The sequence below is a fragment of the Lynx rufus genome, unplaced genomic scaffold, assembly GCF_022079265.1.
Source record: "Lynx rufus isolate CCGP_SWC_20201006 ecotype Redwood Valley unplaced genomic scaffold, mLynRuf1.p SCAF_2, whole genome shotgun sequence".
Classification (NCBI taxonomy): domain Eukaryota; kingdom Metazoa; phylum Chordata; class Mammalia; order Carnivora; family Felidae; genus Lynx; species Lynx rufus.
Window position 1 is genome coordinate 222,253,064 of NW_025814834.1, and position 27,126 is coordinate 222,280,189.

General features: G+C 55.6%; 1 protein-coding gene across 1 annotated transcript; it reads left to right on the plus strand.

Moving 5' to 3' along the window:
- The first annotated feature begins 148 nt into the window (after positions 1–148).
- SSU72 (SSU72 homolog, RNA polymerase II CTD phosphatase) lies at positions 149–26,567 on the plus strand. Its single transcript, XM_047083449.1, has 5 exons — positions 149–304; positions 9,863–10,006; positions 23,724–23,863; positions 24,452–24,570; positions 26,063–26,567. The coding sequence occupies exons 1-5, from the start codon at positions 225–227 to the stop codon at positions 26,162–26,164; spliced, it is 585 nt and encodes a 194-aa protein (XP_046939405.1). The 5' UTR covers positions 149–224; the 3' UTR covers positions 26,165–26,567.
- The last annotated feature ends 559 nt before the right edge of the window (positions 26,568–27,126 follow it).

Consider the following 27,126-nt stretch of genomic DNA (forward strand, 5'->3'; position numbering starts at 1 on the left):
GGCCTCCTCCTCCCCTGGCCGGGCGCTGAGGGCCCGCGCGAAACGCCGCGGGGGCGCCGCGCGCCCGCCCGCCCGCGCCGCGCGTCTCGACGCGTTACGTCGCGGCGCCGCCGCCTTGGCGTCATGACTTCCGGGCGCCGCGGCCGCCATCTTGCTCGCGCGGAAGCTCCGCGGCTGGGTGGGAGTCTCGGAGCCGGCGCGTCGCGGTCGGTGCGGCCGCCGCTATGCCGTCGTCGCCGCTGCGGGTGGCGGTGGTGTGCTCGAGCAACCAGAACCGGAGCATGGAGGCGCACAACATCCTCAGGTAGTTAGGGCCTCCGCCCTGGCCTAGCGCGCCCTGTCCGATGCCGGCCGACAGGCTGTTTCTCCGGCCTCGCGCGCCCTGCCCTGCCTGTGCTGGGCGGCGGCGGTCCCGGCCCCGGTTCCCGGCCCGTGCTGGGCGGCGGCCCCATTCCCCGGTCCCGCAGGCCCGACGCCGGCGGCCGGGCAGGCGGTGCGCGGCGGCCGCCGGAGGACGCCGGGTGGGCCGCGCCGGGCTCGTTGGCTTCGGGGCCGAGCGCAGCGAGGAGTCGACGAGGCTCGTTGGTCCGCGCGGTACCCCCACAGGGTTCCTAGCGTCGCGGGAGAATTCAGGTTCTGAGCCCAGAGGTTCCCGTTCGCGCAAACCTCCAAGCTCCCGGTAAACCCAGATGCTTGATGCTGTTGCATCCACTTTGCACGTATGTTTGTGCATCTGAAAATAGCCGATCTTCTGTAAGATTTTCATCGGTGGGGCGGTAAGTGCCAAGTCCAGGTGAGGGTCTAGGAGATGGTAGTGTCCTGACGACTGTCTCCAGGGGGTGTCGTCATTTATCAGATCTGGAAAACGTACACAACGTAAGCTCAGGATAAAGGAAGGCTTAAAAAAAGAAAAACCCGCCTATTTTGTAAATTTTATGTATTTGTATTTTTGCCCCTGACTACATTTTCGAGTCTCCTGCCAAAAAATGCCCCTCTCCCCAAAGCCTCCAGTCAGTAATTTCTGCACTCCACGTGAATTCGCTTTTTGTGCGCTTGCAATCGACGTGTCAGCACTCTCTTTTGTGATCGTGGCGTTGTATGTATTTAATAAAAGTTTATTCCCGCTTGGTAATTTTTTTCGTTCAAAATCACTTGTTAAAACGTGAACTTGATCTCTCACATTACAGTTAAAGTTTGGTATACATTGTCAACTTTGGTAGTAAAGCAAAGTTGAAACCGCCTTTTCTGCCGGAAGTTTCCACAAGGGATAACAACAGTGCCTGCTCGCAGTTCTCACAGTGCAACTTTAACTCTCCCCAGTAACTTGGAAAACTTAGAATATCCTGCACCTTCTCCCGTTTCTTAACGAAGGTAGGAGTGTCAGGTGTCCAGGATCTGCTAATTAGAAGTTTAATTTTTTCTAATCTATGCCACACAGCCCACAGTATTCGCTTAATGTTTTTTGTTAGAGCATGGGATGCTTTGAACCTAACAATTCATTGTGAAGGTGGTTTTTAAGCTACAACCTTTAAAACCGCGAACTTGTTTTATTTTTTATTTATTTATTTAAAAAAAAAATTTTTTTTTTCAACGTTTATTTATTTTTGGGACAGAGAGAGACAGAGCATGAACGGGGGAGGGGCAGAGAGAGAGGGAGACACAGAATCGGAAACAGGCTCCAGGCTCTGAGCCATCAGCCCAGAGCCCGACGCGGGGCTCGAACTCACTGACCGCAAGATCGTGACCTGGCTGAAGTCGGACGCTTAACCGACTGTGCCACCCAGGCGCCCCCCGCGAACTTGTTTTAAAACCAGGAATGTGCTAGAATTAAGTTCAGAGTCATTAAATGTTTGGTGAGTTTGAGCAAAAGAATGTAAGGTTAACATTCCTGGAAGATTCCTCAAGGAAAATAAAATTTAATGTCCTGAGTTCTAAGAACGCATTATTTGGAGACCACCTCATTCTGCTGGTTCTGGCCGGTGATCTGCATAACAAAGTTGAGATGAAATGTAACAAAAGGAAAATGTTTTTTTAGTTACCTAAAGCAACTTTGTTAATGAAACCAGTTCCAAAAGTCTTGCCTGTCTGATAACTTCCCTGAGACGGTCATCACAAGACGGCGCGCCCTTGTTTAGTTCAAAGCGGCGGTAGCGGCTCAGCACTGCGTCTCCTGTTTCCCCTGGAAATGGGGGTGCAGAAGAGCCCCTCCGAATAATCACCAAGAAGGAATTATGTGTGTTTTTACCTGTTTTACTGTTAAAATTTTACTCAAAAAGATTCAGAATGAGGATACAAGGAGGTAAGTTTAGGTAACCTGTGTTATTGATGTGAATGTGACATTAATTTAGACATGAATCTTTAGGGTCTAAAATACTTACATTTGGGGAATGTATTTTGTTGTTAGAAAGTAGTGTTTGTACAAACAAAGTTCTCCTTGTAAAAGATACAGAGAAGATGGAGACGATGGCGATGACTCAAAGGACCTTTTCCGTGTACCACCTTCTGGAAGTTTCTGTGTGCACAGACGCCTAAGAGATTAAAATGTTGTTTGGTAATCTCACATAATGTTTGATTTCGGTTCTTGTTTTGATGTATTGAATTTGAATACCTCTGTTCACATTGAGTAATGGCAGTGGTTACAAAATCAGGACACAGTAATCCAGAGGAATTCTGTGTAGCAATTAATTTTGTAGCCAGTTCCTCATTAGGAGACACTGGGGCTGTTTTCTTTCAGTCTTAAAATGTCAACATCCTTGTGCCGTATGAATATCTTTGCACAGTTTTCTGATTTCCTTGGCATGAATTCCTAGGGATAGAATTGCTAAGTCAAAAGATAGGCATATCGTACGTTTTCATATATTTTGCCAGACTGTCTTCCAGAAAAGTACCTGTTAGAGAATTCCCAGTTTCTCAATTTGGGTGTTTCATTTTTTCATGCTGCTGGGGCAAAAGAGGATCTCCCCCTTCCTTTGGTTTTAAAATTGCTATTGAGATGAACCAACTTTTCATGCCATTTTCACTTTTGACAATTATTTGTGGTTTTCTATTTGGATTATTTACAGGTTTTAAAAGCATCTTTAAGAAATGGATGTGGTGGTTTTGTTACCGCCTTAGAGCTTATGAACGTCAGGGCCTATAAAGAGGGCGTTTGTGAAAGCCTAGGAAAATGGCGTGATAAGTGAGAAAGGAAAACTGCAGCTCGGTTACAGCCACCTGAGACGGCATAGTATCAGAAGGAATGCAGTGAATTGAACCTGCACAGTAGGTAGTTTTTTTAGTGAAACCCTATTTTATTTTATTCTTTATTTTTGCCCTTTTGAAAATCAGTTTTGACTATTTTTGACAGCTTAAATATTAGTGGTAATAAATGTTGGCATTTTTAGTCACAGTGTTCCCTGGGGTGATCATTTTTGATCCTTGGAGACTAACTTGTTTCAGATACCAGTCCTGGGAGCACTTTAGGTGTTTAGGAGTGTTTCCACAGAGGCTTCTGTTCTTTGTACACTGTAGATTGAGATTGCCCTTTGGGGTCAATTAATTTATTTTTTGTTCCAAACAGTCTCCTAGATGTCAGTGGCCATGTTGATTTTTTAAAATTTTCGTCTGTTTATTTTTTCAGAGAGCACGAGCGCATGTACGTGAGTGCAAGCCAGGGAGGAGCAGAGAGGGAGAGAAATGCCAAGCAGACAGCTCATTGTTGGCACAGAGCGTGACGCGGGGCTCAGACTCACAAACCGTGAGATCGTGACCTAAGCCGAAACCAAGAGTCCGACACTTCACCAACTGAGCCACCCAGGCACCCTAAGGGCCATGTTGATTTTTAGGAAGCTCTCTGATGGTAGCCATTCAAAACAGATTTTAAGGATAGACTTATATATTGCTGAACTGAGTTCTCAATTTGCTTTTAGTCAAAGGCAGTGTGATTTGGGGAGGATGAGCAGAGAGGCTGCAGATGTGAAGGAAACCAGGTGGGGGTCAATCTCTTGAGCTCCTCTCTGCCAAGCGCTTTCTGTATGCCATTTGATTTCATCCTCGTAACCATTAGGAGGTCCACACTTAATACAGGTGAGGAGATGGAACCCAGCGCAGGAAGCCCTGGCTCACGAGTGACAGCAGGGATTTGGACACGAGGGCCTCTGGGTATAAACCAAGACTCTAGATGGGAAAATCGTGGGCTGAAGAGGGGTCCCGGCTGAGGGGAGGACAATGGAATTGGCTGAGGTCCTGTGGTTTTCCGATTTGGGGTGAGGCAGTCAAGTCTTCGTGTCATGACTGGGTCATGTGGGCCTCCGGCCACCCTGGGACAGGGGCAATTAGACATCCTCTCCCAGATGGGACCAGTCTCAGGCTGCCTGTGTTTATACCATAACAGCACACCCAGTTGTGCTAAATCCTCATTTCCAGTAGTCTCTTGTCCTTTACCGGGGGGGGATAGTCAGCTATGCAGCCTCTCTGGCTGTATCTTTTGATATTTTGGTTCTGAGCACACTGGAATGGAAACCATTTGGGAAGGTGAGAGGATTTGAAATCACATCTTTATGGCAGAGGATGGGGCGCCTGGTGGCTCAGTTGGTTCAGTCTGACTCTGGATTTCAGCCCAGGTCGTGATCTCATGGTTCGTGGGATTGAGCCCTGTGTGGGGCTCTGCGTGGAACCTGCTTGGGATTCTCTCCCCACACCAGCCCCCCACCTACTTACGTGCACATGTTCTCTCTCAAAATAAATAAACGAACTTAAAGAGGGAGGTGCCTCCAGGGGAACACATGTGCCTTCATAGATTTTAAGGGACTGCGTTGTTTTTTGTCTTCAGGAGGCAGAACTGAAGTGAGGGTGATGGAGGAACATAGATTTTTGTTTGAATACGAACATGGGTTCAGAACAGGGTAGACCAAGCATGGTAACCACTCTAAGAGCTAAAATATTCTTCCCTGCATCAAGGATCATCTTCAGTCTTTTATAGATGAAAACAGGAGGAGCCCAGAGCGGGGAGTGGTTCAGCAGGCTCCCATCTATGAGGAACACATTCTTGTTTAGGGCCAGTTAGTGTTGGAGCAGGAAAGCAGCACATCGGTGGTCAGCTGTTGCTGGGCCATCTGAGGTACCGGGTCTCGCGGGTCAGCTCTGCTGGCACTGTGCGGCGTGGGTGGGCAGGGACACGAGAGGCTGACAGGAACCAGCAGAGCAGGGTGGCCTGCCAGAAGCCGGGGTTGAGGAAAAGGAGAAGTCGGGGGGAGGAACACCCGAGAAGGGGTGCTGATGGGGGGGCTAAACGTGATGGCTCACTTGTCGCAGGCCTGGCACGGTGATCTCACGCTTAGCCGTTCGGTTTTGTCGATGACCTTGTGGGACGGTAAGAGTAAGGTGTAAACCCTAGAAAATATTTACCGGAATGTGTTTTCAGCCAACGTGTAGCAGACGATGACGAACCTTCCTGGAGTGTTAACGTTCCAGAAGAGCTCATCTTGCAGTCGTCGCGCTGTGACACGGCAGGCAGGCATTCAGGTGCGATGCTTGTGAGCAGTTGATTTGTGTTCTGTACGTATGAGGTCATCACATACCAGACGTCGGGCCGGTGAGCAGTGAGTGATGTGCCTGCGTGAAGGTGACCTGGGCCCGTGCGTGCCTCGCGCCCTACTTAGACACAGGGTGTGCCTTCAGAGGGTTGGCGGTGGGTCTAGGGTTCCAGTCGTAGCCACAGTAATGCTTGAAATTAGATTAATAACCATACTGTAGAAAACTTGGATGTTAGCTTATGATCCTTTTTGGTATTCATTTTAACATCATTATTTTACCTTTAGCCATGGGATGGTAATTGAAACAATTCGTTTCCCAAAATTTAACATTTTCTTTGATAGGTTCTTTGTGATAGGTTTTTTGATACTTGGGAAGACATTTGATAAAGGGTAGTTTAACATGCAAAATAGTTGGTCCTTGAGACGAAGCTTCTTGGTTGTCAGGAATGTTTTTATAGCGTTCAGTTCTCTTATGTAAGGTCATTGTCACACCGCAGTGTTGTCACAGCACAAGATGGGCTGCTCTGTCACTTGCATCAGCTGAGAAGAAAGGGAGCTTCTGTTGCCAATTAGTCTTTTTGCCACTTGGGAACATTCTGCTGGGGGAAGACCGAGCCGCATTTCGTTTTGTTTCAAAATACGCTGGATTGCCATTTCGGAAAGTCGGGGAGGGTGGGGAGGATGGGCCCCAGGCTGTTCCCAGTGGGGGCTGGCTTCCTCCATTCAGAGTCCCACCTGGCCCTTTGGGGATCCTGCAGTCACCCCCTCGGAAGCCTAGGGTATCTACTTTCACGGCTGTGGACAGACAAAAGTGGAAAATGTTCCATTTGGACACCTCATTCAAACCTCGAACCCCCCTGTGATGGAAGATGGGTAGAAGAGATAGGTGGGCCTGCCAGGTGGCGGCCCCAGCAGGATGGTGGACGTGAGTCCCTGCACCGAGGGGTCTCTGGTTGGAACCTCCTGGGAGCTCAGTGGGCAGCTTTCAGGTGGCCTGCCTGGAGCACCCTGGGGTCCGGTCCAGGGTCTCTGCATCACGGGCTAGGATGTGAAGATCTTTGAGGTGCCCTGTCTTCCCGCTCTCCCCGATCCCCTCTGCTCCTGCCCCACAGCTTTCTTCACTGCTGTCCTCTCGCCGGCCTGTCTGTGCTGCGCACTGACCGTTTTACCTGCTTTGTCGTCCCTCCGCCCGCCTCCTGACCTCCTGACCGTCTGAGAAGAGAGATTTGGGTCTGTTTTCATCACTGCTGTGTCCCCAGTGCACAGTAAGCTCCAGGAAACGTTGTTGCATCAAAATGGAATGATAAACCTGCCATTGGAAGTGGTGGTGGGTTTCCATCTTTTGAGACTTGAGTTGTGCCCTTGGGGGTCTTGCTTCTGTCGCTGATGTGGTCTCACAGCACACCTCCGTCCTTTCCCTCGCTGGCTAGAGTTGCGGTGCCCGGGCCAGCAGGTGCTGGGGATGCGAGCGGCCCAGCGCCCCCGGACACTGGTGAGGGGCCGGTGGAGCTGGCTTACCCGCATCCCGGATACTTGCGACGCTTCCGGGAGCCTGCCTTTCCAGGAGCCACAGGGTAGACTCACAGGAGACTTGAGGCTTGGCATGGGTTCGCACACCAACAAGGGGGGTTATGCCACTGGCCAGGGTTGGTCTCAGGAATCCCTCCCTCTTTCCTTCAGTGATGTGCATTTTCCACCTTGCATCAGGCTCTAAGCCGCTGGGGCATCCTGAGGACACTTCGGGGGAAGTGGCTCCGTGCTAAAACAGCAGGCTGCTTGTTGCGGGCAGTTCCTGACAGATTCGGGCTCACCGCTGTGTGCCCTCCAGGGCTCTGTGGCCACGACCTGCTCGCTCAGGACCCTCTTAAGGGGAATGGGACCCGCACGGAAGCAGGTGCCCATGGACCTTCCTTGCTCGGAGATCAGCAGGTGGCTGGCGCCTGGGTAGCAGCTTGTCCCTGTCGGCTGTTGAGGTGACCTTCATCGTGGGCGTGTCGGTGATCTGGCAGGAAGTACTTGATCGTACGTGATCTGAACTAGCGAGGAATCGGGTTCGGATTTGGGGTGAAGACGGTCTGCGTGTACCTCCTCAGGGCACACGAGTAGAGGTGTCTGTGTGTCCGTGCCGGTCACTCTCTGGTCACAGCACAGGGTGTGTTGTGGTTAAGTGTCAGAAATGTTGGTTGTCTTTAGGGTTTTAACGGTTCAGGTACGCGTGGGCCTTGGTTTGCTGATCATCGTGTTCTCTGTCGTGGGTGATGTCCTGGGGGCCTGCTTGCACAGCTCGGACTGGACTTCTAAGGACGCAGGCAGGTGACTCCACCCTTGCCAAAGTCGCAGGACTCGGGTGAGGTGAGAGACGGAGTGTGAGTGGGGGAGGGGCAGAGAGAGAGGGAGACACAGAATGTGAAGCAGGCTCCAGGCTGTCAGCACAGAGCCTGATGCGGGGCTTGAACTCATGACCTTGAGATCGTGACCTGAGCTGAAGTCAGACACTTAACCGACAGAGCCACCCAGGCCACCCCTGTTCCAACTCGATGCCCCGAGTAGGTACCGGCTGTTGAGGCTTCTCTTCCCTTGGGGACACAGCCCCTCCCAGGCCCCTGTGCCACCACAGTTGGACATATTTCCACTCTTTGATTTTTCTGTGAACAGTTGCACCAGATTTTGTGTGGGTGGCACCCTTCACCCTTTTCACAGCGGCAGTTGTGTCCCGCTGCGTGGAGGGACATGGGCTGGTTCTCGTCAGGGTTGCGAGGAGTGTCCTGCGGGCCGTTAGCAGATGTGTGCACGTAGCCCGCAGGACGGACTTCCAGAGGGAAGTGTGTACGTTGGAGAGGGTGGGCGGTTTGTGCTTGACGGATGTCGGTGCCCTGTCCGGAGGCTCACAAGTCCTTGCAGCAGCGCCGTCTGAGGATTTTCTCCCTTGTAAAACTGCTGTTCGTTCACCGTCCGTCGGGTACTGTAGGTGCCAGGGACACGGCGGCAAGCAAGAAGGACCACGTCCTCGCTGCGTGGCGCTGACGTGGCAGTGGGAGGGCGCTGACCCCTGAGCACACTCCCCGTCCTTCGTCTGATGCGTTTCTCTTGTGACGAGTCAGATGAAGCCGTTTCCTTCCTGTAACTTTCATGCCTGTGCCCTGCTCCTCTGGGTTATCTGTCTCCTCCTCTACGTCAGGGCATGCTCAGCCGTGGCCTTGTTGACATTCTGGCCTGGAGGACTGTCCTGTTCCCTGTTGGAGGCTTAGCGGCCTCCCTGCTACCTAGATACCGGCAGCACCTCCCAGTTGTAAACAAACAAAAATATCTCCAGACATAGTCGAATAGCCCAACTTCTAGAAAAGCCTGAGACCCTTCTTGGCCAGGCGGGGCTTGCGCGAAGGATGTGGGAAACACACGTGCTCTCCCGAGGCCTGCAGCTGGGGGAGTCCCTTCAGATGCAGAAGGTTATGGTTTACAGATAGACAACTATGATGAGAAGTCCCATTTATTGAGACGCTTTTACTTAAACTTTTTACTTTTACTCACCGTGAGTTTGGAAGCTTTCAAGTTCTATGCCGACTGACTTTTGCACATGACCGCCACAGACCCGAGAGTGGTTATCAGTGGTGACAGAGCGTCGTGGGCCCTCATACCTCTGGTGGTTATTGTGAGAGGACCTCTGTCCCCGTGTGGGTTGTCACAGGGGCTGCGCTTCGTGTACATCCCCCGGTTGGTTAGGAGACATGCTCGTCCCTTTCCTTATCTTTGATCCAGGTTACAAGAGTCTCCAGCACTCGGGGACTATCTGTTCTTGGCCCTCACAGCCGACACGGTGCTGCCGGCCGCCCCTGGGCTCTCGGTTCTGGTTTCCCGGCAAGCCCCACACCACAAGATGCTGGGGACGGGACGCGTGGCACTCCCCGTGGTAGAGTGTGCTGTTAAGTCCATGGGAGCCTCTCAGGAGTCAGGAGATAGAGGTCCTGTGAACCTGAACCCTCTACAGAGGTCAGGGTAGTGGTCAGGCATCAGGAATGTTCCAGAAGAAATCTTCTCTAACCCTGCATGTCTGGCAGGCCCCTGAGGGTCAGAAAGTTTCTAGAGGGACGTGGTATACAGCTGTGGTGCTCAGACGCCACCTTGTAACTGGGTTGAGACCCTCTGTCTTCCGTCCGGGTGGGCTTCGTCCAGATTCGCGCAGTATGCTGCAGGATTGCTGACAGTTTGTGCATGCGATGCCAAAAGTTACAGATGTAAAAGCGTGTTCTGTAGCATCAGCAGTCACTCTGTTTCCCATGTCATATCCCTTAGTTTGAGAGGTTTGTGTCTTAATCCAACTGTGATTCTTTCTCTCCTTCTGTGTCTTTCAGCAAACGGGGATTCAGTGTCCGGTCCTTTGGAACAGGAACCCACGTGAAGCTCCCAGGACCAGCACCGGACAAGCCAAATGTTTATGATTTCAAAACTACATACGACCAGATGTACAATGATCTCCTTAGGAAGGACAAAGAACTGTATCCCAGTGGGCTGCCCCTTTACAAACCCCATGTGCTGGTCTCTGGCAGGTGTAATCTGTGACGTGTACGTCACTCTGACCTCCGGTTTAGGGGCGTCCGTGAGGTGGGCACGTAGTGGCCGCCTCCGTGGGGTGTGTGGAGTCACCCCACACGCGGTGCAGAAGCGGACACGTAGGGTGTGCAGATGGAAGCGTGGAGCGCACCTTGACAGAGTCGAGGAAAGTTCCGATTTAACATTAAGCAGAACAGCTTAGGTGAGGAAAGCGGAAACCACAGAATTAAGTTGCTTTTCTCACTGCAGGGCTGCCCACCGCTGTCCTCTGCAGGTAGGTAGGCGTGTGCGTGGGTGTGCGTGTGTGCGCGCACGTGTGAGCGCGGTGTGCACTGATGCGTATGTAGACAGGCCGCTTCACACATCTCTGCCACGTTGCCACAGGGTCAGATTAGTAGGAGGGCCAGGTTTGCTACCGAGGGAAGCATGTCAGAAGCAAATAATCTGAGAGAACTTTATTTCATCCCAAGAAGAGGCAAAACAGACAGGATCTGCTACTTAAGACTCGTGTGAAAGAAAAGGTATTTTTTAAATAGGTTTTTATGAACGTGACCTCCGGCTGTGCAGTGGTTAAGATCATTGTTGCCTGGCTTTTGCCCAGGGCGCTTCACGATCACCCTGTGCTGCTTTAAAACTTCGGGGCCTGCCTTGTTACGGTGAGTGATTTATAGTTTTCAGGATGGAGCCCAGACATGTCCCAAGTGCAAGGAATATAAACACCAGACGGAGAACTTTGTCTTCGTGTTGGTGCTCTTACAATTTTTAATAAACTATAAATGTTTTTTTTTGTAAATCTGTAGATTAATCGGTTAGCTGGAGTGTGGCTCCACGTGTCATTCTAGCAAAGTGTAAAACTGGACCCTGACGGTTATTCCGTCTGCCCCCTATGCTCTCCTTCCTCACCTACGATGAGAACGTTCTCAGAGGGCACTGAGGCCACAGTGCCATAGCCTGGCACGTGGGGCTGTCTGTGAGTCGCTGTGGATGGTGGGTCACCTGTGACGCACCGCTCCCAGGAGTCCAGGACACGTGGTGCAGTGGACCCAGCGTCTTCCTGGGAAGTCCTGCGTGCCCCCTTTCTCAGAAGCCCAGAGCCTGCTCTGGGAAGAGACCCCGAGGATTTCCAGTGAGCTGTGCCCCGGTCCCTGCATTGCAGTGACGTGCTCTGCTTGTGTCCTTGGGCCAAGAAAGAAGGCTGGGCCCTGGCTCACCGAGAGCAGCATCTCAGAAAGGCTTTCTCCCTGAACTTCTCCCTTGCGTTGAGAGCTGGTCTTAAGTCTTGCAGAGAAGTGTTGACCACAGCCCCTTTACCCTGGAAAAACCTTTGACCTTAAGTCAAAAACCTTTTTGTAGCTTGTTATAAACTCTCCATGTGTCGTTAGGCTTATCTTGAGACTCTGTTTTTGAAGATTACTCTTCAGCTGGCACCATTCATCTCTAAAACTCTTCTGTTCACGAGGGAAATGGAATCAGAGAATGTTTATTTGTTCGTACTCCCTTAATCATTACAGATTAGGCCTTCTGACCACGGAGTTGACCATGATCCCCCTGTTTCTAGGAACAGGCAGCATGTAACCACATTTTAAAAAGACCAGAATGAGAGGGTTTGGAGTAGGAGGGTTGATGTGATGTCCTGGCAGTTCTGAACGAAAGAGCAGAGAGCAGCTGCTCAGAATTCAGAATCTCCTTTGTAGGCTGACTTTGTACAGAGGCACAGTCTCTCCACAAAGCATCCAGTCCAGGAGACAGCCACACGTGTGTGCCTTTGCTGCATTGTGGGGAGGGTGTGGCTGGGAGGGACGTGGCTGTTCCAAGTGTCACTGCGCTATTTGCCTCCTGAGACCCTGCGTGGGAAGGTCATCTTCACAGACCTCCCTTTTTGATTGCCCCTCGTGAGGCTCTGGGAGGGACACCTTTGTCGATTTATTAGTCACTTCTCTTGGGTGGGATCTCTGTCCTTTAGGAAGGGGGGTTGTACTTGGTTAGCTCGCCCAAGTACAGCCCTTGGCCAGTAAAGGAGGGACACGTGTTCCAGGGGTTCCCCGTGGACACTGGCAAGACTCAGGACGGGGGCATCATTCTTCGTGCATGAAGGGAACAGGGAAGGAGGCGATGGCGGAGGATCAGCTGTGTGTTGGGGACAGACACCGGGCTTGGGAGGTGCCCTGATAACACGGGAGGGGATACTTGGCCGGTAACGGGGCACATCCAGCTGCAGGGGGCCTGCCCCTTTGGTTGCTTCCCCCATTGGCTTTTGTGCGCAGATAAGAGCTAAAAAGCCAGATCTGTAGCCTAGACTGCCAGGGCTCTTAGGGAAGTGACGGTTAGAACCTGCTGTGGAGAGCTGGAAGGTATTTTAGGATGTAACCCACAGATAAAACACCACATTCAGTACATGCTCGAATTTTCAAGGGAGAGAATGACTGGACAGGAGAAAAATGGCACATGGTGAGCAGAGCTGGGAGGTGAGGCCGAGTGGCCCAGTGGCACGGGTCGGGCGCCCTATGGGTGTGCGTGCACGGCACTCCTGAGGCAGAGTCAGGACGCGGTGCTGAGCGCGGGGCTCTCGCTAAGTTTTGGCCGGCAGGCCTGCTAGTGTGAAAGCACTTTATAGGTAGGTGGTTTTCTCTGAGCGGGGTGGGCCTCGAGGGGTTGGGGGCCTCTTGCCTGTGGCTCCCGGTGATGCTTGAGCGGCCAAGCCCTGGTCTACTGTCCCTGTAGGACCTGCCGTGGGAGGTGCAGCAGGGCAGGGGCGTGAGGTGGGATACAGACCTTGTTCAGCTAACCCTAAACTAGTCCATAAAGCTGGACTGGTCTGGTCACCAGTTTCCTGTGGGAATTATCTACCACTAGTACTGGGAGTCAAGTTTACAGAAGAGTTTTGTGGTCAGAGAATCCATGCAGCACACGAAGCTCACGGTCTTGTGGGCCTTCGTGTACTTCATGGGGCCGGGCAACCATCACCGCGGTGATCGTGGACCGTTTTCACCCCCCCCCCCCCCCGCCAGCGTCCCCCGCCCCTGGCACCCACCGGCTACCTTCTGTCCAGACGCTTCGTCCAAGTGGAGTCCTGGGCCTTGTGCCCTTTTGTAACAGGCTCCGCCCCTCAGCATGTCCTCGAGGCTCGTGGGGCCTGTATCCAACTGTCCATTTTTAGACAGGATTTTTTTTTTCCCTCTTTTAACCTTAAGTTTTGTCTTCCTTTGCCCTGGAGTTATTTTGAATATGGAGCAGCTTTAAAGTTAGGTTTTCGCCCTGTGGGCTTGAGCACGGCTCCAGGGCTGGAGTGGGGCAGGCTTGGAGGCTCGGCTCGCACTTGCCTCCACGGCATTTCCTTGGGGGGGGGGGGGGGTGAAGAGCCCTGGGCCTGCCTGGAGCACCTTTCCTGAACCGGAAGTAACTTCTGCGACAATAGCAGATCACTGGACCCAGTGGAGGGGAGGGCTGCAGTGTCCTCCTCGGGCCTGAGAGTTTTGTGCGTTCAGATTAGTGCCTGTTTAAAACCTTTGAGTAGCTACATGCTTTGTGAACTACAAAATCACTTAAAATCACTTGTCTTTAAAAGCAAGTCAGTGTGTGGCTCTAAATATAGTCAATGACATTTTTAACTGGAGACCAGTTGCCCCCTAAACATGGATTTGAAATGCAAATGGAACTATCACTTCCTGGATCCTGGATCCGCCATATTCTTCTCATTTTTCTCCATCTTTTGTAATTACCTTCTGGGGTTAGCTTTTTTTTAACCATTTGTTCCTTTTCATCCTCATTTGCACGGTCTTTTAGGCCTTGGGTTAATTCATGTGTACAGTCGACCCCAAACAGCATGAGTTGAAATTGCCCAGGTCCACTGGTGCGCAGATTTTTCTCGATAAATACAGTACGGTGCTGTAAGTGTATTTTCTCTGCCTTGTGATTTTCTTAAATTTTTCTCTAGCTCCTTTGTTCTAAGAATACAGTATATGATACATACAAAATATGTGTTAATTGACTGTGTTCCCAGTGAGGCTTCTGGTCAGAAGCGGACTGTTAGTAGTTAAGTTCTTGGAGGGTCCCGAGTTATACTTGAATATTTGCCTGCGGGGAGCACCCCTCACCGCCCCCCCCATGTGGTTCCAGAGGCCACCGTACAGCCCGTTCTTTACTGTGTACTTGTCTTGGGGTGAAAGGCGAAAATAAAAATGATCTCTAAGATCGTAAATCCCCACAGCCTCCTGACCCCTGTCTTGGGTCCGAGGTCGGTGGACACGGGAGCTCAAGAGGGGGTCTGTCCTCCCTGAGGCCCTGTTCCTGTGTGACAGGGCCTCTCCCCTTTTCCGGAAGCTTGTGGTCTGGGTCTCCTCAGGCTCTTGTGTCCAGCTGAGCTGAGCCCGGTGGGGAGGAGGGGGGTGCCCGCCTGCCGGTCCCGTCGCGGGAACGGTTCCCGCAGCTCCAGCCAGAGCTTTCTCGTGCCTGCCCCGGGCCCGGCTCCGCTGTCGGATGAGCGCGCTCGCCTGGCTGCTGGTCCCTGGCTGCCCCCTGGCTCGCTGCGCTCGAGGCGCGCCGAGGCTCTCTCCGCTTCTGCTGCGTTGCACCTTGTCTCATTTCATGCTGGTCGGTTGGCAGCCCTTTAAAGTAGTTTTTAAGTAGCTTTTGAAAACAGTGTTTGTTTAACAAACGTCTACTTAAGCCAAACACTGATTTCTAGAGAAACTCTGATGTAGCGTTGCCGGTATCTAAGCTTTCAGGTCTTAGAAAAGCACTCGTGCTTGAAGTTTACAGATGAGGAGCCGGAACAGCCACCACCGTGTCGGAGAGTGTGTGCCACCTCGGCTGGGGTAGCTGCCAGGGGTCGCTTGCGTGTCTGGGCATGACAGAGCCAACACTGACCTCGCCCGCTGCTTCCGGAGCTCACCCAGGGCTGGGGGCAGGCCTGGTCTCCCCAGCCTGCGGGAGGTGATTTGCTGATGCCGGGCGTATAAACCCAAGGGTGGTCCGAGGACATTGTAGACGGGCCTGAACTGGCCGCCGAGCCTCGTGTTGGGGCAGCAGTTAGGTTGGATGCTGGTGGCTCGGGAGCTGACTTTGACATTTCTTCCGGGGGTTGCCAGGTTCTCATTTGTGCAGCCTGTATGCTCTGGAAAAACCGCTCTGATTTCCGAGTTGAATTTCTTCACGTGAAAGAAGTCCCGACTCAAAAGCTTTTGATGTGGTGGTTCTGAGTATGGTCCCAGGGTCCCAGTGCTCCCTACGGCCCTTCCCGAAGACCCCGTGCTTAAAGCTTACCTTTCTCCCTCTCCCCGAAGCGTGGAGAGGGCTCTGGCAGAGGCTCCCCTGCCCACCGTTCTCAGTCCTCCCTCTGACGGCTGACAGGTGTTTGAATGCTTTTGAAGACGCCCCAAACCTGCCCTTTCCCCCAAAGCACTGGGCGCACCCTCTCCGGCTGGCTTTTCTCCGCACAGGATGGGGAGGAAGGGGGACAGAACCTCCAGGTGCGGTAGGTCGCTCTGAGGCCCGTGCGGACCAGACCCCGGGGGCCCAGGGAGGCCTCCGTGTCCCACTCAGCCTGATAACCTGCTGCCTAAGGAGCAGCCACAGGAAACCCGTTGCTTCCGTGCTGCTTCAGTGCTTTGCCCTGAGAACGTGGGCTCGGGGTGTCTCCTGTATCCGGTGGGCGAGGGGTGGTCTGGGTTCCCACGTGTGCTCCTCTCCTGGGGCCTTTCCTCTTAGTCCTCAGCTTGGTAGCACTTGGCGTGCTCCGTGATTCCTCCGTGTGGTTCCCTTTGGCCTTTCTCCCCTGAATCGAAACTCCGAGATGGTGTGGCCCGTGGCACGTAGCCAGTGCTGGACAGTGGGAATCCAGGTGAGCCACCACGGGCTCGGATGGGGGGGCGGGGGCCGGGTGGGCACATGGGAATGGGCCTCTTCCCCGGGCTGGGGAGCCTGCCCGGGCCTTGACCAGGAGGAAGTGCGGGGTCAGGGAGGGCTCCAGGGAGACAGCTGGGCTGAGCAGCAGACGGGGGTCTGGGGTCCCGGGGGTCCCTGCGGCATCAGTCTGGCTTTCCCACCAGCCTTGGGGGTGGAGTGCCCCCTGAGGGAGCCCCGAGTGCAGACACTGGTCCAGCGGCGCCCACCTTGGTACTGACCACTAGCTGGAGCTGTGCGGCAGGGGAGCTCGTGCACACGCAGGGCCTGAGGCCCCACTGGGTCTTCCGGCTGCCCAAGCTGTCGTCGGCAGATGCCCGGGCCCTCTGTCCAAGAGGGGCTCCCAGTGGGCGTGTGGCCTCTAAAACAAGGGACTACATCAGGGTGGCTCTGAGGACACATCCTGAAGGGCAGGCAGCAGCTGCCATCAGCACCCGCGAGGAGGGCCTGCTCCCTGCCCCCGCCTCTGAGCAGGTCTGAGCGGCGTGTTCTGCCAGGATGGCCCCCTGGATTGCAGGTCACCTGGAAGCTTTGGAATCCTGTCCGCCTTTCCCCGATGCGTCCCTGTCCCGGCCTCGCTCCGAGCTTGCTGGGCATCACCGTTACCCTCCAGAGTAAGATTTCCAAGTCCGGGAAAAGCATCCCCACCGGGCCTTGTTGCGTGCAGTTCTGGGCGCGTCCCAGTTGGCGGGGGACGCTCAGTGAGGCCTTTCTCTCCAGAGGCCTCTGCACAGCTTGCTTCTCCGCTGGCGGTGAACCTCGCCGTCGGCTCTCCCGTGGCCACGGCTGTTTTCCCCGCTGGCTGTTTTCTTCGAGGCCTGTGGACCCGGCTGCTCTCGATCCCCACGAGGAGCCCTGCTGGGGGCAGGTGCGCGGCTGTGCAGTGAACACTGGCCTCCTCCCTCGGCAGACGTTTCGACGCTGTAGAAGCTGAGTGCTCAACGGGGGTGGGGGCGGTTTCAGCTTGGTGACCGCCGTGGGCTTTGTCTACTCATCGTGTCCTGTTCCTGCTTTGGGCTTTTTTCTTCTGAGATTCTTAAATTTTGTGATAAAACAAGGGGTTTTTTTAAGGTTTTGTTTTTTGTTTTTTGTTTTTTTATGTTTGTCTTTGAGAGAGGGAGAGAGCGAATCCGGGCTCTGCACTGCCTGCGGCAAGCCCAACGCGGGGCCTGAACTCCCAAACCGTGAGCTCGTTATCTGAGCCCAAGTCGGACGCGCAACCGACTGAGCCACCCAGCCACCCTCAACTATTTTTTTCTTAGCTCACTAAATAACTAGAGTTTCAGTGAGGAAGAGGGATCGTTTTACTTCTCCTTGTACTCATTCACAGAGGTGTCGGCCGTCGAGAGTAACAGCCCTTGCTCAGCCTGTGGGACGCTGCCTTCTGATGGCAAAGCCCCGCGTGTCACGGATGTAGGTGGTCAATGCAGGCGGCCCAGAGAGCAGGGTGTCTGCTGTTCATGCTGCTGGGCTCAGCCCTCCTGTCTCCACGGCCCACCTGGGATTTAGTCCAGTTTGGAACCATTTATGTAAACTAGACGTGATGATAGTCTAATTCATAATTTTAAAACTTTTTCCTAAAAAAGGTTCAGAAAGTAAGTTAATTTTCACTAAAATGCTCCATCCTAGGGCTCAGCTTTTTGCGTTGAGGTTGAAATTTGTATAAAATTAAGCAGCTGGGGGTAGGTATGTGTCTGTGCCTGGCCGGCTTGGTCAGTGGAGCATGTGACTCCATCTCGGGTCGCAGGGTCCAGCCCCTCGTAGGGCTTGGAGCCTACTGTTAAAACACACACACTCACAATTTTTCCCACTGTAATTTTATTTATCTGGCCAAATTATTTAAATTTGTTTTCTGAACTTCCTCAAATTTAAGTGGATGTGGTGGTTTAACCTGTTTGGACAAGTGGTCTCTTCTCGTCTCGTCTCGTCTTTCCTGTGTATTTATTGAGACAGAGAGAGAGAAGGCAAGCAGGGAGGGCCAGAGAGGGAATCCCAAGCAGGCTCCGTGCTGGCAGTGCAGAGCCTGACGTAGGGCTTGATCTGACGAACTGTGAGATCATGACCTGAGCTGAAACCAAGAGTTGGACGCTCAACTGACTGACCTAGGCGCCCCCGTCATCTCTTTATTACGTAAAAGCCTTCTACGAAGCGCTAAAGTTTAATCATGCTGGACAACGTGTTATGGTGGACCTTTGTCGTCTGTTCACTTGAAGCCGACTCTAGGTGGCCAGGGGTGAGGCCCACGCATTCGCTAAAGCCGGGAGCAGCCTGGGGGGGGGCGGTCAGTGACCTCACTGCCCCCACCTCCAGGTTTCTGAGGAGGTGGCGTGGCCCGCAGGATGGAAGAATTGTCATGCCAGGGCTGCATTTTGTAAGCCCCCTTTAAAGCGGGTGTTTCCTTTGAAGAAACGAGCGGCTGTAACCCTTCCCTCCGTAGTGTCTGCTGCCTCTTTGTGCAGGGCCGCCGAGGCCAGGTGTGGGGCGGCAGCCGCTCCAGAAGCCGAGTGCCAGGGTAGTTCCGACGGCATCCTTCTGCGCTGAGTAAACCAACAGGATGTGAGCCGCATCACCCCCCCCCCCCCGAACTGGAAACTTCCCCAGTGAGTTGTGGGGAGGCCATTGGTGCCCCTGGGCTGCGGCGGCCCGTGTGTGCCGGGTGAGCTCGCCTGGCAGGTGCCGGCTGTACTCAGGGACGCTCTGACTCGTGTGCCCCGGGAGCCGGGTGTAAATGTCTCCGCGGCTGGCACACTCAGTGTGACTACTGACGCAGGTCTCTCCACGCACTCTTCTGGTTGAACCCAGCAAGGGCGACCCTGCCGCGGCTGTGGGATTCTGAGCCTCGTGGTGGGCGCCTCCGCTTTGGTGCACCTGCCGTGTGCCCTGCTGTCCCGTGTCCCCACTTAGCGCATTTGCACTGTGGGGTTGCAGGTTGGGCCTCCCGGGAGGCCTCTGGTCCCCGCACTCAGAACGTGCTACCCCAGAGGCCTGTTCTCGTTTTCTTTATCTTTCACGTAAGTAACACTTGTTCCTAAGAACAGTGCCAGTGACCTCTCCTGGTGGGTTCTTGGGAGCTGTGTTCTCTGGGGGGTGCTGTGTGTACAGCCCCCCGTTGCCACCTGTGTGTCTGCAGGACCCGGTGCTCAGCATTCTGTTTGTGGACGTGGTCATTGAACATTAAGTTACCCTGAGGGCTCCCCACAGAGACAGAAGTGCTCCTGACCTGCTTCCTCCGCAGGCCAGCCGCTCTTGGGTTTGTGTTTTGAATGAGGCCTTAAACTAAACCCTGGAGGTTTTGTTCTAATGTTATCTAGGATCCAGGGAAACCCTGCGGCGTCTGGCCCTGGGTGTGTGAGGCCGACAGCCACGTCACTGTGGCTCCCGGGGCAGGGAGGGCACCAGCCCGTGCATTCAGCAAATGCGAGACCTCGCTGGCCACAGGCCTCAGTTGGTGCTGATTTGAAGTTGAAGGCAGAAATGCCACCACATAATCCTGAATTTGAACTGAGCTCTTGAATGCTCTCTGAGATGGGTGGGGAGGCTCATTCCCTGCCTGTTCCCTAGGTGCGTTGAGGGGAGCAGGCACCTGAGAGGCTCCAGCTGCACGGTGGGGGCGCCCGGACGCCTCTCCCCACTTCTGACAGGTCACACACTCCAAAGGAAAGTCCCCAGGGGTAGGAGGGGTGCCCAGGGGGTTCTTGAGAGCAGCAGAGAGGAGGGCTGACGACTGGGAGTTCTAACTTCCTGGGCCAGGGAGTTGTCCCTCGTGGTGGATTTGGGGTCGGGATATTACCCTGGGCTTCCTGGAAGCATGGCCCTGCTGACTTTAACACTGTGCTCTGTCCCCGTGCCTTTCAGGGGGTTTTCAGAAGCCCCAGTCCTCTCCTGGGGCATGGCTGGCTGTCTTCCTGCTTGGGAGCATGGACCTGGGCTCAGCCAGGCGGTGGGCCTTTTCCTCACCATCACCCACCCCCATGCTGAGCACCTGTGGTGGCCCAGACCCCGCGGCGGGGGGTGGGGGGGGGTGCGGTGCTTGGGCATTTCTGAGCTGAGCTCCCTTTGAGGGTCTTTCCCCAGAGGGGACTTGGGTCCCCACTTGAAAATTCTTGCTCCGTATCTTATGTTTGCATATAATCAACCCTAGATGCAGGGTTTAAAAAGATGAGCAGGTTCTCTGGGTGTGGCCCACGCTTGGGGAGCCTTAACTATGGAGGGTTTGGGTTTACATCCAAGGCCAGCAAGTGGAAAGACCTGAACTAAGTATGGTAGTGTTGGGGACCAGAGCAGGTGTTGACAGGGGTCTGGTCACCCATCGTCTCAGCGGGGCATCCTCTGTTAACACAGCCTGAGCAGTGGAACCAGGGCCTGATCCAGCCGCCTGGGGTGTGCTAACCCCCACGGGGGGGTGGAAGGGGAGCCCACTGCACCCCTGCCTGGGTCAACTGGCCCAGGCCCCGCCCCCCCCCACCCCCCCACCCTGCCCCAAGGTGAAGGTTCTGACTTGGCCTGGTTGCTAGCCTCTGGGATCCACGGGCGCTCTGGGGCCAGCATGCCCCGCCTCTCACCGGGGTTTGTCTTGATTACGTTTGGTTGGTGACATTTGTGGGGAAACGAGGCTTGGGCTGTGCTTCCCCGTCCTTGGCAAGAGCCTCTGTTTGGCTGGGGAGCAGGGACGCTGGTGCCTCGTGGCAGCCTGGCGAGGGTGTGGAGCGTGAGGCTCCCCTGGGAAGTCCGTGGCCTTGGTGAACGAGCGTCAGGCCCTCGTGCTCCTGCGGCGCCTTTCCTGTGCGAGCTCTGCAGATGGCTCGTCTCCTGTCACTTGTCTTTAGCGTAAACCTCCGCCTTCCGTCCGTCCTTCATGGAAACCTCTCTGAGCCAAGGTTCCGCAGGTGCTCCAAGGGGCACAGGCCTTGCTCTGTGGCAGTCCCTGGCTCCCTCCATCCCCTCCCTCACTCTCCTCACGGGACATCAAGTTGTGCTTCCCCTGGGGCTGTGAGGGTCTAACTCGGGGGGCCCAGGGTACACGTCCACAAAATGGCTGTGGAAGCCCTCGTCTTTGGGAAATCACTGGAGAGAGAAAAGAGTTCCGCTAAACCTCTTTAGGTTAAACCTAGCATTGGAAAAGTTGCTTTGAATCAGAACGAGAGCCTGTGGCTCTGCTCTCAGGGAGAGCCTAGATCCCTCAAAGGGCGGCCCCTTGAGGCAAAGCTGGCCCCAGGCCCCCGGGGCTCCTGCCGGTCTTGGTGTGGTCTCTGCAGTGTTTTGCCGTGCGCATTTCAACTTTGCAGAGAAGACGAGTTATCGTGGCTTCCCCGTTCCTTCTCTCATTGCCTTGCTCTCTTTCTGGGGACAGTCTCCCATCCTGTATCCCATGGGCTTCCCCTGAGTCTCGTTTGGCCTGCATGCTGAGATTTACATGACAGCTTTGAAAGAGCACGTGCTATGCGCTGGTGCTGGCGAGGTCTAAGTCGTCTGCTAGTTGAGACCCCAGAGTGTTTGAAGACGACCCTTCCTTTTGTACTTCCTGTGATGTGACCAGAACACCAGGTCCTTCCCCGGGGGAAGCCAGGGGGTGCGGGGAACCTGCTGCCTTCACCTGTTGCAGGTGAGAGCGGTGAAGACAACTGCCTTCTGAAGGCCAGGAGTGAGGCGACAAGGCCGTCAGCCGGGAGTGCGCGGTGGCTCCTCGGGTCACACCATGCTGCTCGGCAGGTGGGAACCTCGCTGCGGGTCCACATTGTGCCACAAGAGCGAGAGGGCATAACCGGCTTCATCCCCAGCAACTTGGCCTTCTGGAAAGATCTCGGGGTTCACTTGGAGGCGGAAGCTTCATTAGGAGCCTCCCCGTTTATCCCAGGGCGCTTCCGGTCAGGGTGCTGGGGAGAGTGGCAGCCCGCATGCCACGTCCCATGTCCCCACCCCCCCGGGAACCTGTTTCCCAGCTGGACAAGGGAGCTCGTCCCTTCTGAGGGTGAGACTCTGGCCTGCTGCTGTCCCATCCCTGGAGATGCCTTCCTGCCTCTGGGAGTTGGCCGGCCCCTTACTAAGCTGGTGGCCGCTTCCGGGCCCCCGTCGCTGCCAGCCACAGGAGAACTGTGTGTCGTGGGGGGTCTGACGGTGCTGCCTCCTTCCAGAAGCAGGGCCCTCTGCTGACCTCTGCTTTGGCCTCGCTGTGCCCAGATAAGTTTTTCAGCGGGGCCTCTCTCTGCTCCTCCACATCCTGTCCCTGTCCCTGTCCCAGGCCACTGTGACTTGGAGAAGCAGGTGGGTTTGTGGTCAGTCTTCAGAGGCTCGTGCCCAACCCGGCCTTGCATCTCTGGTGTTTGCCAGGAAACGGTCCAGAAAGGCCACCGTCACTCTTCCCTTGGACACTAATGAAGGTTAGGGTTTAATCCCTGAACGAGGCATTTTTCTCCTTACAGGAATCATTTCATCTGTTCCTCTTCTCCGTAAGTAATTGAGGCTGAAGTAAAGGAGGAACGGTTTCACGAGGCCTTAGTGCCGCAGGCCCCAATGAGGGGCCTTCCCTGAGCGCCTGGTGGCCACCTGTCCCCAGGGGCTGGGAGCCTCAAGCCTCGGCCTCGCCCGAGACAGGTGTGTGTCTGAGGACACACAGGACACGGTCGGGCGCTGTGGTCTTCACCCTGCCGGCAGGGGTGCGGGGGAGCGAGACCACGGGCCGCCCCGGTCGCCTGAGCCGCCTCCGTCCGCCCTGCACCAGCGGGTGGGCCTTCCCGAAGCCGTTTCTTTACGCTGGACTTCGGTGCCAAGCGTATGAAGGGCCGGGTGCTGAAAGGCCTCCGAGTGGCAGCACAGCTGGCTGGGGGGGCAGGAGGGGCTGCGGGCCCAGCCCAGGGGCGCACACGGGGGTTCGGCGGCCCGGCAGCTGACGGGTGTCTTTTCAATGTAAAACTCGACACGGGCCACTCACAGATGTTCTAGAAGCTCTTTCCACTATCCAAAGAGGTAGGAAATGTATTTTGAGTAATAGGAGATTAAATTGCCCTAACTTAAAATCTGGGGGAGCCCTAAACTGTATCACTCAGAAGTCCTCCAGCAGCTAATCTGTCTCGTAAACAGAATTAAAGATGCTTATTCCCAGCTGTCTGGAATGCCCTTTAGTGATAACCATGGACCTCGTCTTTGGGGACTTTGTCCCTGTCTTTTGAGGTGGTGAACCCTATCCCTGTGGTCACTGGGTTGGGTCGGGTGTGGCCCTGTCTGGAGGGTCCCATGTGAGGTGCTTGCCCCTCCTGCGGGGCCTGGGCCACCTTCTATTTTCAGTTGGTCCCCTGCTTCCCCCCTCCCCCACCCCACCCCCCAGCCTCCTCCATGCTTCCCTTTCTCTGGTGGGTTTCCAGACTTTTTTCTTTTTTTTTTTTTAAACTGCTGCAACTGAGCCAGACCTGGGACTGGCTTTGTCTTTGCTGAAGGGCTTGTGCTCAGTGTGAGTGATTGCAGAGTTGCCGGGGGATGAGTCAAAAAGCAGGTTGTAGACACTAGGTCTCTGCTCTCTAGAAAAGGTTGGTCTGAAGGGCTGCCGGGTGTAGGGCAAGCGCGTCCCCCGCCCGGCTTGTCTTCCGCAGGACTCCAGGGACTGGCCTGGTCCACCCTAAAACGGCCTCAGCCCCTCCGTGGCTCTGATGCACCTGCCAGGAAGGGGTCCAGCAGCTCTGCTGTTGCAGACGCTGAGGTGCTGGGCTGGGCTGTAGGCGCTCCCAGCTTTACTACAAGTCTTTAAGGTTCCTTGACTCCGGCGCTTAGCTATACGCAGAACGGCATTTTACATATGTTGGACAGAAACAAGAGAATCAAGCCCCGGCCAGAAAGGTTCCAGAACTGCAGAGACCTGTTCGATCTGATCCTCACCTGCGAAGAGAGGGTGTACGACCAGGTGGTGGAGGGTAAGGATGCAGGCTGGGCGCGCCCCGCACACCTGCTGGCCGTCTGCCCGTCACGGCCTCGGGGGCCCCCCGGCTGTGAAGCAGAGCCGGTCCCCAGACGGCCAGGCTGCCCTGCGCACGGCTCGCGCTTCCCGGCCCAGGGCGTGGCGCGGGGTTCCTGTGGCTCCTGTGGGCAGGGGAGGGCGGTCAAGGCCGCGGTGGGGAGGAGGGGGCCCTCCCTCCTCCTCGGCCCCCAGCCTGCAGGCCGAGGGTGGAGGTGGGGGTGGGAGGGGGTGGCCTTCGGGTGGCCACGTTCGTCAGAGCAGACCCACCTGTGCGTTGGCTGACAGCATCGTGCGGGTTTTAAGTCTTTTGGGCGCATGACGAGCACGTGCGAAGCAGAGGAACCAGGGGCCTGGTGCTCGGCGAGTGGGACCACGTGGCCAGCTCGTTGAGGATGACCGTCGCCGGGTCTCCTCGAGTCGCACCACGTCTGGCGCGCAAGTGCTCGGGCCTGGCTTGTTACCCAGAGGCCGGAGGCAGGGAGCGCGTCGGCCCCCTCGCACTCTGGTTCTGAAGCCCCTGACCGCTGTGTCTCGTCCCTGTTAGATCTGAACTCCAGAGAGCAGGAGACCTGCCAGCCGGTGCACGTGATCAACGTGGACATCCAGGATAACCACGAAGAGGCCACGCTGGGGGCGTTCCTCATCTGCGAGCTGTGCCAGTGTGTGAGTACCCTGTGCCCTCCTGTCCCCTGCTCTGGCCCAGGAGTCCAGGTCTGCCTGACCCAGGGCCCCAAGGAGCAGTCTCTGCCAGAGGGACTTGACCAGGGCCACCTTCTCCCGACACACGGGTTTTACCAGGAAAGTGGCTACCACGTGATTCGGATTCACGTTCGGGTTATTTTCAAATGTTAAAGTAGGTGCAGAGGCGCCCACAGATCTGTGGATCAACCACATGGCTCTGGCTTAAGAACTTGCCTCTGTGCCTCTCGTTGGGTTGATGGAGGCGCGGTGCCCTGCTCCACGTCCGGCTTCCGCGGAGATGGCCGTGCGTGCCCACCAAGACCCGTCTGCCGAAACCTGGCTGACGTCGAAGGGAGCCTGGGGCCCTCAGAGGTGCCGTCAGAGCTCTGTGGACGCGGTGGGTCCTCCTCTCTTGACCCTCAGGACCTGTCAGTCCTTGGCCTGCCCGAGTGGCCCTGGGCAAACCTCCCTTGAGTGGAAAACCCCAGGGACTTTTGCAGCCACTGTGCAGCTGTGCTCAGAGCAAGACCTTCCCTCTCAGATGTGACAAAAGGACTGACCCAAGCAGAGACCCATGCGCCTCGTCCTGTCCTCTGCCCGCAAGCTCTGCGTTGAGGTCAGCTGGCTAGGAGTGGCCGAAATGAGGGAAACAAGTGGCTTAACCAAGAAGCCAGAGACAGGCAGGCCCGGACTGTTTTGCTGTGAGGGCCCAGGCCCTGGTGTCTTGTTCCACACGGCCAGCCTCTGTTCCCAGCACGGCCATCGTGCAAGACAAAGGGCTGAAGGGGAGCGCGTGGCCCAGAAGCTGCGCGTGCGCTTTCCGTTCGGGTCACCCGACGAGAGGCGAGCTACAGGGGGTCTCTTCATGTCGGAGAGGCGCTGCTTACAGGCCGAGGCTTGGGCCGGTGAGCGGCCTCGGCCACTGTGCGGCCCGCGCCGGCCCCGGGCCACCCTGGGGCTGTCCGCCAGCAGCACCTATTTCTTCCAGGAAGGGTCTCCACCAGGGGACGTCTGGCCTTCTCTGCTAACAGCTCTGGCTGTCACAACTGGGAGGGACCATAGTGGCAGCCGGGGGGGGGAGGGGACGCCACAGATGTCCCAACACCCTGCCCTGCACGTGACGCCACCGATGCAGAGCACGGGCTGGCTTTGGGCAAGTGACCGAGCCTTTACGGAATGGGGACAGCGGAGGCGGCGAAGGTCCCCAGTCGGTGTACTTGGGACATCAGTGGGCAGGCCTCCTGCGGTCAGAGCCCGGCCCCTTCCCGGGTGGGCTACAGCAGGCGGAGGCCGGGGACTGCCCGAACCCTCTGTCCTCAGGCCCCCGCGGGGGTGGGTGCCAGCGAGTCTCCAGAGCACAGGTCAGCACCGGGTCGGGGCACGGGCGGCTGGGTGCGCGGCAACCCCCCGCCCCCCACTCCCGGGGCCATCGCCCACCTCCGCACCCGCTCAGGCGGCCTGTGCCTCCCCCCAGATTCAGCACACAGAGGACATGGAGAACGAGATCGACGAGCTGCTACAGGAATTCGAGGAGAAGAGCGGCCGAGCCTTCCTGCACACGGTCTGCTTCTACTGAGCCGCCCGCCCTCCTGAAGCCGACTTTCTGAGCTTCGTTTTGTTAATACTTTTCCTCCCTGATACCTGTTTTTACTTTAAGGTATTCTGCTGGCGGACAGCAGCAGTGCCCAATGAACTGTACATACAAAATGAGAAGATACACAGACACCAGATTAAACCAAATTCTTTTCTTTCCCGCTTCTCCTTATGAGTGGGACGTCAATTAGGAAGTTTTCTTTCTTTAACCAAAAATGTAAACAACGGTTTATAGTACATTTTCCCCGTACATTTGTGGCTCTCATTGTGGTTCCTCCCCTGTGCCCCCCAGACTTGCTGGAATGTGCAGATAACCTGAATGAAGCCGTGCACTCTGTCTCACTAGGAGAGAACCTGCAATCGTCCAATAAATAGATGCTGCTGCCTTTGCTTTGTCCTCAGTTGCCCACCTGGCCTGCCGGGGGGGGGGGGGGGGGACAGGGGGCGCTCTGGGACCTGTGGACCGCAGCCTGACTTCTGGTGGGACCCTGAGGTCCTGCTACCCACAGGGACTGCTGGAAGAATGGAGCCCTCCCTGTGGCACCTCCTGGGGCTGAGATAGTTGTCCCCAAGAAGCCTTATTTCCTCGTGATCCTCCTGACCCCCATATCTGTGGTAGACCTCAGGTCACCATGGGGAGGTGGTAGGGGCTCCCACACCGGCAGTGCCCTTCTGGGGGCTGTGGGTGCGGCCTTGGCGCAGGGACTCTCTCCCGGACCTCCAGCATCCCCGGGCACTCTGAGCAGAGCCACAGACACTGGCCTGGGTTTTCGAGGTGCCCAGTCCCGGTGCCTGGTGCAGACTCCTCAGGGAAGATGGGCCTGAGGCTGGCCCTGCCGCCACTGTGAGGCACCCTTTGGTCTTTGCTGGGCCATGTGGCCATGGCTTTGGAGTGACCTCCCTGGCAGCTCCCCAGCGGCCCTGCAGGGCGGGCGCTCCACCAAA